The sequence below is a fragment of the Prosopis cineraria genome, unplaced genomic scaffold, assembly GCF_029017545.1.
Source record: "Prosopis cineraria cultivar Desert tree isolate PC_DT_omini unplaced genomic scaffold, ASM2901754v1 PC11, whole genome shotgun sequence".
In the NCBI taxonomy this organism is placed as follows: domain Eukaryota; kingdom Viridiplantae; phylum Streptophyta; class Magnoliopsida; order Fabales; family Fabaceae; genus Prosopis; species Prosopis cineraria.
In genome coordinates, this window is record NW_026555342.1 from 33,001,200 (window position 1) to 33,014,903 (window position 13,704).

The window sequence follows — 13,704 nt, forward strand, 5'->3', positions numbered from 1 at the left end:
GTTTTTATTAGGTAGTAAGTGTTGAGAAGTTGATCGATAAGGTTGTAATGCCTATATGGTATTCTTTACAGCCAGCACATTGTATGATGGCGGGATCGAGAAGATTATGGTAGTAAGTGAGTTCCTAGAGGTATTTTTAGAAGAGATGATAGGATTACCTCTTGAGAGGGAAGTTGAGTTCTCAATTGATTTGGTTCCTGGAACCAAACTAAATCAAAGGCCTTTATAGACTATCACCATCAGAATTGGTTGAGCTAAAGAACCAAAATTGAAGATTTGCTCTAGAAAAAGGATTCATCAAACTAAGTGGATCATCGGTATTGTTTGTAAGAAAGAAGGATGGCAGTTTACGACTATGCATCGAATTACCGACAATTGAATAAGGTAACTGTGAAGAACAAGTATCCTCTACTAAGGATAAAAATCTTTTAGATCAATTAGCTAGTGCCTTAGTCTTTTTTAAGATTGATTAAGGTCAAGGTATGATCAGTTGAGAGTTAGTGCAATAGATGTACCTAAGATAGCGTTCAGAACTCAGTATGGCCATTATGAATTCTTGGTCATGCCTTTTGGTTTGACCAATGTGCCAGTAGTGTTCATAGACTATATGAACTAAATCATTAGGCTGCACTTGGATCAGTTTATATTGGTCTTTATAGATGACATCCTGATCTATTCTGAGAATAAGGCGCAACATGTGAGGCGTTTGAGAATAATGTTGCAAATTTTAAACGACATAAAGTTGTATACTAAGCTCAGTAAGTGTGATTTTGGTTGAGAGAAGTGAGATTTTTAGGACAGGTGGTGCCTGCGGATGGAAACTTAGTGGATCTGCATAAGGTTGATACAGTTGTTTAAAATAGAAACGTCCAAGTTCAGTCACAAAGATAAGTAGTTTTTTAGGATTAGCCAGGTATTATCAATAATTTATCTAACGATTTTCCCAAATAGCTTCTTCTTTGACTGAAACTAACTTGAAAAAATTAGCCTTATATATGGGACGACTAGTATGTAATGGCATTTTAAAAGCTAAAAGAGAAATTAACCATGACACTAATGTTGATTATCCCTAATCCAAGGTTACTTTATAAGGTATACACTGATGCATCTTTGAAAGGTCTTGGTTGTGTCTTGATACAAGATAGTCAAGTTGTAGCCTATACTTCATGACAATTGAGACCACATGAGGAGAACTATATTGTGTATGATTTAAAGCTTACAGCAGTAGTGTTTGCTCTAAAGATTTAGCGCCATTACCTGTATGGTGTAATGTTCATTGTGCTTAGTAACCATAAGAGTTTGAAATACCTGGTGGATCAAAAGGAATTGAATATAAGGTAGAGAAGGTGGATGAAGCTTCTTAAGAATAATAACTTTGAATTGAAATACCATCCAGGTAAAGTGTTGCTAACGCTTTAAACTGGAAGACTTTACATACGGCAAGTCTTATGGTCAAGAAATATAGATTGATGGAGTCATTTGTCGAGTCACAGCAGGATGTGCCATTAAAGGCATTAGTTGGTACATATTCCATTGAGATTAGCAATGATTTCTAGAAGGAATTAAGAATGTTACAATTAAAGATCAGAATCTCTTAAGGGTAAGAGAGGGGATTAACGTAAATCAAGCTATTGATTTTGGATTCAGTGATGATGGTTTTGTGGTTTATCGAGATAGGATTTGTGTGCTGACGATGTAGATCTGAGAAAGATTATCTTGAATAAGGCTTACTGTAGTAAGTACATGATCTATCTAAGAGCTATAAAGATGTATCAGGAAGTGAAGCGGTATTAGTGGTGGCCTGGTATGAAGAAAGATGCAATGGAATTTGTGACTCAGTGTTTGACCTGTTAAAAGGTCAAGATAGAGCACCAAAGACTAGCAAGAATGTCACAACCATTAGATATTCCTAAGTGGAAATGGGAGAGCATTTCTATGGATTTTATAACTGGTTACCAAGAACTCAATTTGGACATGATGCCATTTGGATCATAGTCGACAGACTTACTAAATTGGCTCATTTGTTAGCGATTCGGATTAGTGATTCTCTAGAAAAGTTAGCAGAGATCTATGTTCGAGAAGTGGAAAGGTTACATGGTATGTTAAAGAATATAATTTCTAATAAAGATTCAAGATTTAGTTTTAAGTTTTAGGGTGCTTTACAGCGTGCCATGGGTACTGAGTTGAGATTCAGTATAATGTATCATCCACAAACAGATAGAACAGAAGAGCACACCATACAAACCTTAGAAGTTATGTTGAGATCTTGTGTATTATAGTTGAAAGGTAGCTGGGATAGCCACCTCCTTTTGGCTGAGTTTGCTTATAATAATAGTTTCTACTCCAGTATACAAATGGCACCGTTTGAGGCATTGTATGGGAAAAAATGCAAATAACCTCTTTGCTAGATAGAGTTGAGCGAAAGGAGTATGTTAGGATTAGACAACTCAAAAGATTAAGTTGTCAGGAAAAAACTATTAATGGCTCAGAGTAGGCAAAAGAGTTATGTGGATAGGCATAGAAGGCTGCTAGAGTTCTTGGTAGGAGACCATGTGTTTCTAAGGGTTACACCAGTGATGGGAATTGGGAGGTCGATAAGAGCTAAGAAATTGACTCCTAGATTCATTGGTCTTTTGAGATTCTAGAGAGGATTAAACCAGTAACCTACAAGATCGCTTTGCTACCAAGTTATCAGGTGTGCATGAGGTGTTTCTCTCACAGCTTAAGAAATATCATCCTGATCCTTCATGTATAGTAGAACCAGAGGAGATGAACTCCAGGAGAATTTAACCTATAAGGCTGAGCCAGAGAAAATCATAGATGTGGAAGAGAACTAATTAAGGAACAAGACTATATGATTAGTTAAAGTTTTCTGGTGAAGCATAGCTCCTGGTGATGCTACTTGGGAGACAGAGGATAGAACGAGGTAACATTACCCTTACCTATTTCCTTTGATATATATTTATGTCTTTTATGAATTTTGAGGCCAAAATTCTTAAAAGGAGGCAAGAACTGTAACATCTGAATTTCTTAATCTTAAGTTTAGATGTTAATTGAGGGTGAAGTAGAAGTTAGTGTGGGATTAGAGATTCAGATGATCAATTAGGTATTTTGACTTGTTTGTTGTTGTGTAAATAGATATAAGTGATAAGAGTACATTTCAGATCGAAGCAAGTACGCATGGTGAGAATAAATCTCACTGTGCCATGCGTCGTGGCTTGTGCTGCTGCGCCGAAGTGCATGGACCAAAAATTGCCTTCATAAGTCATGAAAATTTCAAAAATTTCAGAGGAGAGAAACTGAGAAACACATGAGATAGAGAGAAGAGAAGGGTTGAGAAGCTAAGATAAGTTATTTTAGAGTGGTGGAAGGTGATTCAAATCAGTAACTTGCCAGGTAAGCTACGTATAACTCTTACCTTCCATTCTACACAAATTTTTTTGAAAATGAGTTATGGGGAAATTGAATTAGTGGAATTTAAGGGGTCTGATTCTTGCATAATAGAAATAAAAAGGTTCTCGAAAGTTAAATTAGAGCTTTGTGACTGGTTTAGAGCTAAACGGTAGAGCTTTGAACCTATAGGCTCAATTTTAGCCTTTAGAGAGAGAAAGTTAAGGCAAAAATCTGACTTGAGCAATATAAGACCGGTTGAGGTAATGTAAAGTAGTAATTGGATAGTCATGGACTTAGAATGGATAAATGGAAAAAAGTTTACGAATGAATATAGCCCTAAGTAGTAAAAAATGAGTTTTGATCAAAATGGACCAAATGACTAAAATGTGCCAAATGTGTTCAGATTGGCATATTGGACACGTGACTAGAGAAAGGAAGCTTGAGATAAGCTTGTGTGATAGTTAAAATCCATAGGTAACTTTTCCAATGATAAAAGGTTTGAGGTAACTGAATAACTTTCTTTGTTTGATTGCTTATTTAACTGTGTGTTAGTATACTATATAGTACATGAAACAGTTTCGAACTAAGCATGTTTTATAACATTAAGTGATTGTTGTGTGTGAAATAACTTTTGGTTGAAATAAGCATGGAAAATGTGTTTTGTAATGTAAAATATTATTTTGTTATATTATGTAAAAAAGTGTGAAATGGTAAATGGGAGCCTTAAATGGTTCAAGAAAGCATGATTATAGAGGTGGGAGGTCACCTGACTATAGGAGATGGTAAAGACCATGTAGAAAGGTTTCCTTAGTACCCGGTAGGGTACAGTGTTAGAAAAAGTCTCCTTAGTGCCTTAAAAGGTGCGGTGTTGGAGAAGATCTCCTTAGTGCATATATAAGGGACGGTATTAGAGATAAGAGACTCCTTAGTATCCTTTTGATACGGTGTTGGAGTCAAAGATGCCCTATTATGTGTATTAAGGGGAAACCATAGTTCGTACTGTGCGTTAGAACATCTTTAGCTGGGTGATTCTACTACTACAAGTAAACTCAAAACTAATAAGAGTGTATATTTGTCTAAGATGAGCCTATGGTTTCATGTCAAGGTGATTAGGAGGTTTAATTGGTAGATATCATGCTAGTATGTTATGTGATACGATGACATATCTTGAGATAACATAAAATCATTTATGATATGATGAAAAGTTGAGAAACGAAATGAGATATATGATATAAATGCTGTTTTATGAGATTTTGATGATATACTATGTTTTCTTTCATATTGTTTCATGTGATAGTCAATAAGAGTGAGTTATTCTGTTACTGAGATTTTTATCTCACCCCCATGATTACATATTTATAGGACCGGGAAGTGATCAGGGTAAGGGAAGAGAGTATGGATCGACTTAAGTCATGAAGCTGTGCACTCTGAATTTGTGTAATGAACTAAATTGAAAGATTATATATATAAGTGTATATGAGTTTCCATAAGGTTTCATGCATGTATTGAATTGAGATTTTGTAAAATCAAGCTTGATTATGTGTATATGTATTGTTTGAGTCATACGGGTTATGATTTGAGTATGTTTGTGTTAATATGATTGGTTGTGTTAGTGAATCTTAAGCCAAGGGATAAATTATGATGAAATGAGTAATTTGGGGCCTAATATTGTATTGTGAACATGATTGAATATGTATGGGTTGAGAAATAGCCAAGTAGACTAAGTTATGCTAAAAAATGGCAAAGTATGCGAAGATTGTGAATTATGGAAATTGGCCGTAGAAGGGTCAAATTTTGATATATGAGTATGACTATGATTAATTGTGATCAATCAAGTGTATTAGATCCTTTGGACTTGGTTTAACGCCTAGTGTGGTCTAATGAGAAAAAAGGATTGACTTGAGCACTTGGCTATGCAAAATTTTCAAAAAAGTGACTTTTTGCACCTGGGTGTTCAAATTTTGATCGGACTATTAGATCGTGTCCAAAACTTTCTCATTAGTTAGTATACGAGCTAAGCTTCATGTGGGGGCTTGAATCACTCCGATTTAATGTCGTATGTGAAAATGGTGCAAAGCAAAAGTTTATCATTTTTGCTGTCAAAATGACAGTAAAAATTCAGACAAGTGTGCTACGGCGCATGGTGACACATGCCGCGGCATATGGCACAAAAAGGGATGAGTGTGTGGCTCTATGCCACATACTATAGCATACGGACTGTATGCTATGGTGCATGACCCAAATTTCAGGTTTATTAGGTGATGAAGTACATGCATTTAGGATAGGAATATTGGTGGGTTATGTCTACTATGTATTTGAGGAGTGTATGATTTACTTCTGTTGTTTTTTTCTCTGATTATATTGTGAATTGATTGATTTTTACAAAATAAGCCTTTAGTCGAAGCTTTTAAAATAAAATTTAATTGTTATATTTGATGTGAGGCAGTGGTAATACAGTAATCTTGTTTTATATTGAGTGAATATGAAAGGAGATTACACTTAGACAAGAAATTGACCCCTTAAGTCGTGAATTTTGGGTGATTTTAGAAAGGTAAATCTAAAAACACACAAAAGGAGAAGAAAAGAAAGGTAGATCAGCTAAGGCAAGCCATTTTAGGTCATTGAAAGGTGCTTTTAATCGATAACTTGGCAGGTAAGCTACGTATAGTCCTTACCTACCATTCTACCCAAATTTCTCTGAATGTCAGTTATAGAGAAATTGAATCAATAAATTTTAGAGGTTTGATTCTTGTTCAATGGTAATAAAAATTTTCTCAAGAGTTAAATTAGAGCTTTGCGACTGGTTTAGAGCTGAACGATAGAGAGCTTTAAACCCATAGGCTTAATTTGGCCCTAATTCAAAGAGAAGTTAGGGTGAAAATTGTATTTGGGTAAAATGAGACAAGTTAAGGTCGTATAAAGTGGTAATTGAATAGTAATTGACCTAGAATGGATAAATGGAAAAGAATATATGATTAAATATGGCTATAAGTTGTAAAAATATGTTTTGGTCAAATTGGACTAAATGACTAAATTGTGCCAAATGTGTTTAGATTGGCATATTGAGCATGTAAGTTGAGAAATGAAGCTTGTGATAAGCTATAGTGGCGGTTAAAATCCATAAGTAACCTTTCTAGTTATAGAATGGTTGAGGTAACTGAATAACTTCCTTTGCTTGACTATTTGTTATAATTGTGCATGAGTATGCTATGTAGTGTATGAAATAGCGTTGAACTAAGAATTTTTATAGCATTGAATGTTTATTGCATAAAATAGATTTTGGTTAAATAAATAATGAAATTTGTGTAATTGGATGTGAAAATGTGTATATGTATGTGTGTCTGTGTGTGTGTATGTATATGTAAAGTAGTGATTGGGAACCTAAGATTAGCTCGAAAAGCATGATCATAGGGGTGGGAGTTCACCCGAGTAGAGAGATGGTGATAAGACTATATGGCATATTCTTCTTAGTGCCCGACGAGCACCTTCTTAGTGCCTTTTGACCTTTGAGGTGCAGTGTTAAAGATGATATCTTTAGTACCTATTGAGGTGCGGTGTTGGAGATATGGGACTCCTTAGTGTTTGTATGATACAGTGTTGGAGTCAACAGCACTCCATTGTGTGTATTAGGTAAAACCATAATCCAAAAGTGAGATAGAACACCTTTAGCTAAATGATTCTACCATTAAAGGTGAGCTTAAGCTAATGAGTGTGTGCATTGGTCTAAGGTGAGCCTATGGTTTCATGTTTAGGTGATTTGGAGATTCGATTGGTATTGATCATGCTATGTGATGCTATATATTGCTATATGCTGTATTAGTAGGAAAGTGGAGGAAAAGTGGTGAAACAAGTGTAAAAGTGATGAAATGATTGATATAAGTGATATTTGAAATGAAATATGTGATATGTTATATTAAATATTATATGATGCTTTACTTAATATAGTTTCATGTGATAGTCAATAGGAGTGAGTTATTATCTTACCTCGGTGGTTACATTTTTTACAGGACAGATTAGTGATCAGGTCAAGGAGAGAGAGACAGGACCGGCATAGTGGTGTCGTTATTGTGGAAGTCTCTAAGATTGTGTAATTAACTAGGAACTTGTGTATATATGTGTAAATAAGTTTTCATAGGTTTACATGCATGTTTTGAGTAGCGATTTTGTGAAATCTTAAACCAATAGTGTATATAAAAGGTGCAATGAATTAGGGGCTAAGATTTGTGTTATAAACGGAAAATGTAGTGATAATGGTGAGTCTTAAGCCTATGTGTGAAATTTTAATGAAATGAGTAATTTAGGGCTAAGATTGAGTAGCAATATATTATAAATGTGGTTATATGTGAATGGGTTAAGTAATGGCCAAGTAGTGCCAAATTACATTAAATTGTGGAAAGTTGTGAAAGTAAAAATGGGCTATTGAACAGCTGAATTTTGATATATGTGTATAATTGTGATATATTGTGATTGATTAGGGGTGTTAGGTCATTTTAGACTTGATTCAAAGATTTATGTGGTCTAATGAGAGAAAGGAATCGATATGAGTGCTTGGGTATGCAAAATTTTCAAAAAAAAGTGATTTTTTTGCACCCAAGTATCTAAATTTTGATTGAACTGTTAGATCATATCCAAACCTATCTCATTAGCTAGGTTATGAGATAAGCTTTGTATGGGCACTTGAATCACTTTGATCGAACTTTGTATGTGAAAATGGCACATGCCGGAAATTCATCATTTTGTTATCAAAATGACAGTAGAAATTTCAGACAAGCATGCCACGATGCATGGCATCACATACCATGGCATATGGCATAAAAAGTTAGGCATATTGTTTATGCCACATGCCGTAGTGCACGTATTGCACGCCACTGCTCACGGCCCATATTTCAACCTAATTTTCTTGGTTTTATTGCATGCAATTAAGGTAGGAATACTTATGGTTATGTCCACTGCACATTATACAGATGTTTGATTTGATTCCGCTATGTGTTACTCAAATGCATTATGGTTTTAATGATTTTACAAACTAAGTCTTTGGCCAAAGCTTTTCAAATAAATCCTTTGATTACTGTGGTAAATTATGATATGGTAATTTTATTAATCTTCACCTGTATTGAGTGAATATGAGGGAGGGTTATAATTTTGGTATCAATTTCTTGAGTTTCAAGACTTAATAGTGGTTTATGCATTCATGGGATGAAGAAATTTAGGATGTTACAATACAGAAGTCAGTAATGATTTTTAGAGGGAATTGAGAATGGCCAAGCTAAAAGATGAAAGCCTTTTGAGGATTGTAGAAGAGATTAAAGCAAATCAAGCTATTGATTTTAGTTTCAATGATAACAAGTTTATAGTCTATCGAGACAAGATCTATGTGCCTAATGATCTAGATCTAAGAAAAGTCATCTTAAATGAGGCTTATTGTAGTAAGTACATGATCCATCCGGGAGCTACAAGGATGTATCAGGATGTGAGGCAATATTGGTGGTGGCCTGGTATGAAGAAAGACGTTACTGAGTTTGTGACTCGATGTTTGACCTATCAAAAGGTTAAAATAGAGTACCAGAGACTAGCAGGGATGTTGCAACCATTTGATATTCCTAAATGGAAATAGGATAGTATATCCATTGATTTCATAACTAGGTTACTAAGAACTCAGTCATTACATGATGCCATTTAGGTTATAGTCGATAAACTCACAAAATTAGCTCATTTTCTAGCTATTCAAATTAGTGACTCTCTGAAAAAGTTAGCAGAGGTTTATATATAAGGAGTTGTAAGACTGCTTGGTGTGCTAAAGAGTATAGTATCTGATAGAGATCTAAGGTTTATGTCTAAGTTTTGGGGAGCTTTGTACATAGGTACTAAGTTGAAACTCAATACAACATATTTCCCACAAATAGATGGGCAGATAGAGTGGATCATATAGGCCCTAAAGGATATGTTGAGAGCCTATACATGGGAGTTGAAAGGTAGCTAAGATAGCCATCTTTCTTTGGTTAGGTTTTCTTATAACAATAGTTATCACTCTAGTATTCAAATGGCACCCTATAAGGCGTTGTATGGAAGAAAATGCAGATCGCCTCTTTGGTGGATAGATTGAGTAAAATGAGTATGTTGAGACCAAACATTGTGGATCAAACAACTCAGAAGATTGATTTGATAAGGAAAAAGTTATTGACGGCTTAGAGTAGGCAAAAAAGTTATGTAGATAGGTGTAAAAGGCCATTAGAGTTCTTGGTAAGAGATCATGTATTTTTAAGGGTTACACTAGTGACCAGAATCAGGAGGTCGATAAGAGCTAAGAAATTGACTCTTTGATTCATTAGTCCTTTTGAGATTCTAGAAAGAACTAGGCTAGTCACTTGTAGAATTGCTTTGTCACCACAGTTATTAAGTGTGCATGATGTGTTTCACATATCACAACTTAAGAAGTACCGACTTGATCCTTCACATGTACTAAAACCAGAGGAGATTGAGCTCTAAGAGAATCTAACATATAAGGCTGAGCCAGAGTGAATTGTAGATGTAAAAGAGAAGCAGTTGATGAACAAGACCATATGATTCGTTAAGGTTTTCTGGTGAGGCATGGCTCCTGGTAATGCTACCTGGGAGACAAAGAATACAATAAGGCAACAGTATCCTTACTTGTTTCCATAGGTACGTGTTTAAGTGTTTTATGAATTTTGGGGGGAAAATTCTTAAAAGGAGGGAAGAACTTTAACATCCTAAATTTCTTAATCTTGTGGTTAACTTTATTAATCGTGGGTAAAGTAGTAATTAGTGTGGGATTAGATTGGATGATTACTTGATAGATTGACTTATTGGTATGTTGCATGGCTGGACAGGGGGTGGAAGGAATATGTTTTGGATTGAAGCAAGTACACGTGGTGAGAATTAATCTCACTGTGCCATGCATTGTAGCTTGTATTGCATGTGCCGCGGCACAAAGACCAGAAATACACTAGTGCAGTATTTTTTGCCATAGTTAAAATGTATTTTTAGCGATAGAAGACGCTCTATGGTAGAAAATAGTGTGGTAGTAAATGTATATTTTTTGCGACAGATATAATGTAACTATAGCAAAAATGCTATTTTTCACCACAGATGAAGTTGAGACCTGTGGCGAAAGATAGCCTCTTTTGCCATAGGTGTATTTCAAACCTGTGGCGAAAGATATTATCTTTTGCCCCAGGTCCCAGAGATACCTATGGTGAAAGATGGTTTCTTTCACCACAGGTCCAACCTTCACCTGTGGCGAAAGATATCATCTTTCACCACAGGTCTCTTTGGGACTTGTGCCAAAAGATGGTTGAGCGGTGCATCTTTGGCGACGGTTGTATATCTTTCACCACAGGTCTCTCTTGGACCTGTGCTAAAAGATGGTTGAGCGGTGCATCTTTGGCGATAGTTGTGGTTACAACTGTCGTCATAAATTCATTTTTTACCACAATTACAACTATAACTGTGGCCGTAAATGCTATGTTTTTTTTATAGAATCACCTATAATTATATACATCCCTTACTTTTACAAAACCTATATTAATACATAAATAGCAACTCCAAAGGCCAATACAAATATATATAGTACAAACATTTTAACTAAAATCTCCATTTTCAATACACATATCTAAAATGTTTTTACTCTAACCATGTTAATTCTAAGAAAAAATGAGACTAAAGATTCCGTATATATCTCAACTCTCGCTTAGAATATGGCTCTAAATTTTAAAAGTACTGTAATTTCAATACCAATATATATAAATAATAACTCAAGTATATGACAAATTTCATAATATAAATCATTATTAGCAAATTATTACTTGATCAAATGAGTGAATAATACCTTGAGTGATGATTTCATACATGAAAATTATTACATAATAACCACACTCTACACTTCCTGGTTGTTGAAGACACTATAAAGATAATAAAAATAATGAAATTTATTAAATCAATATTATAATCTTCATTCTAATAAGAGAATAAATTTGAAATACTTACTTGCATTTGCACCCACTTAATTTCATTATTTTTTCTTGTCAACCATTCCCGCTGATTTCCAATATGTTGCCAATGATCTATTTACCATATATACACACTTAGAAAATATTAAATATATGTTATTAATAACACAAAATAGAATTATTTGAAGACTTACAATTCAACCAAAGACTTCATATCATCGCTTATTTCCCTTCATAGTGAACAAAATCAATATATAGTATTTTCATACAGGCAAATGACATGAAGCATCCAATGATGACTACAACATATTAATTTATATTAATATCACATCATTAAGCAAATTTTTATTAAATTGAGGGATGAATTTAAAATTTAATACCTTTCAATAATTGGTAAAAACCAGTACCTCTTCTTTTGCCTACACAGCGTCTTTTCAATATAAGAAGCTCTTTAATTCACTTTATCGATTGTAGTTAAAAGTGGAGACAAGAACCCATAATTATAATCGACACCGAGTTCGGTGCATATCTTATAGGGGTACCTTTATAATAAAAAATATGTTAGCAAGAAAATAAAAATATTAAATATTAATCTAGAAATAAAAATGAACACTTACATAATAAACACTTGAATTATTGCTAAGTCCAACCAGTCAAAAATAATGAGATCATTAATGTCTTTTCTAGCGACTCTGAAAGTAATAGGCTTCCCAACAATCATTTCGCTTACTTTTAATTCATCAAAAAATTCATTCATATCAACCACCACCGAAGCCAACTATTTCAAATAATCTTGCACCAGTTGGGGATTAGCACCTAGAGATTCTTTTAACTGTAGGAGTTCTTATAATTAATGTATAATAAAAATTAGAAATACCTATAATGTTAATTAAGAAATATATAAATTATAACTTTTTATACCTTATCGGTAACTTGTCGGGCAAGCCTTTTCAACTAAATAATAAAATTATGCTCAGCTTGTCCTACTGTTTGCACCTCCTCAGTAGGGAATAACACAGGAGCATTGGCATCAACAACCGCGACCTTTACTTGGTTATGTTATATTGGTTGGTGGTGCACTGTAGTTACATGGCTATATACCTTTCCATATGCAACTACTCGTTTGCCATGATCCTCCACATAAAGTATGCATGGCATTCCTTGCTCTGATAGGTCAGGATCATACCCTGGATCTGGAACATGACCATAGTTTGGTGCTTGTTGTGATTGCATCTGAAGATTGCTAATTATTGATTGCATTTCCATCATCATGCTTGATTTACATTCTGCTATCATCATTTGTACTTGTTGCATTAGTACAACATTAGGACGTGGTGGTGGTCCAAATATTATCTTATGCCCACACCTTTTGGAACCCCCCTAACACGACCAGAGTGCTCTTCACTCCCTAATGCTGTGGCCAATATATCATTCCTACCAGTAGAGACAAAAGTCCCCTGAGAGGATGCTCCTGTAAGAGCATCTTGGAACATGTAATCAACCAATGCAATTAGTAGACTTAAATCATATAATTGAGATGTTGACTATAAAAATACTTACAATTTTTTCAACTACTTCTCTAGCTTTCGGGGAAATATACTCTCCTTTTTTAGTCATCCGTCCTCTTTTCATGATTGTGCACGATTAATAAGAGATGGAGGAGAAACATCTTTAACATTATCAACTCTCGCCGCTTGTCTTTTTTCTTTCCACTTCTCTTGAGTCATTATGTCATAAACATATGCATACCCTCCTCGAGACATAGTATGGTTATATAGATTTTTCTTCCGACGCTTTTGACCCCTTTGACTTTTTTCCTATTAACAAACAATGAAAAACATTTGTTAAAATAAAATTTTAATAATACTAGTTTAATATAATATTTTTCCTTTGCTTACCAAAAATTTAGGATCGTGTCTACTGTGAACAAATCTCTTCCATGTGTCATAATCAATGAATAGATACTTCTCCCAAGGTTTTTCCATGCCGATATCATTGTCACTATCATTGTTTTCATTGTCATTCTTGGGAAACGCATATTTTCTTGTGAGTTTGGACTTGAAGTCCATCTATTGATCCCCGGCATATTTTAGCCATTTTTCCTTTAAAAATGGAGTTTCCTTTATGTCATATGTAATCTGCAAAAACACGCCAATGATAAATTTAGTGACAACATATATTTCAAAATAAAAAGTAAATATGATATAAAGCAATTAGAAATATCAGTATTGTTTCCCAAACTTCATCTCTATCACTTTCTTTTACATCATTCCACTCTTCCTCCAAGATGCTAATCTTTTGACGAGCCATAAGACCCACAAAAGTCTTAAAAATATTTCCTTTT

General features: G+C 34.4%; 1 protein-coding gene across 1 annotated transcript; it reads right to left on the minus strand.

The window, feature by feature from the left end:
- Positions 1-12,807: 12,807 nt before the first annotated feature.
- LOC129285441 (uncharacterized) lies at positions 12,808-13,484 on the minus strand. The gene is made up of 2 exons (XM_054921153.1): positions 13,259-13,484; positions 12,808-13,177 (listed from the first exon to the last, which is right to left on the minus strand). Exons 1-2 carry the CDS (start codon positions 13,427-13,429, stop codon positions 12,989-12,991), a joined length of 360 nt encoding a protein of 119 aa, XP_054777128.1. The 5' UTR covers positions 13,430-13,484; the 3' UTR covers positions 12,808-12,988.
- Between the last annotated feature and the right edge of the window lie 220 nt (positions 13,485-13,704).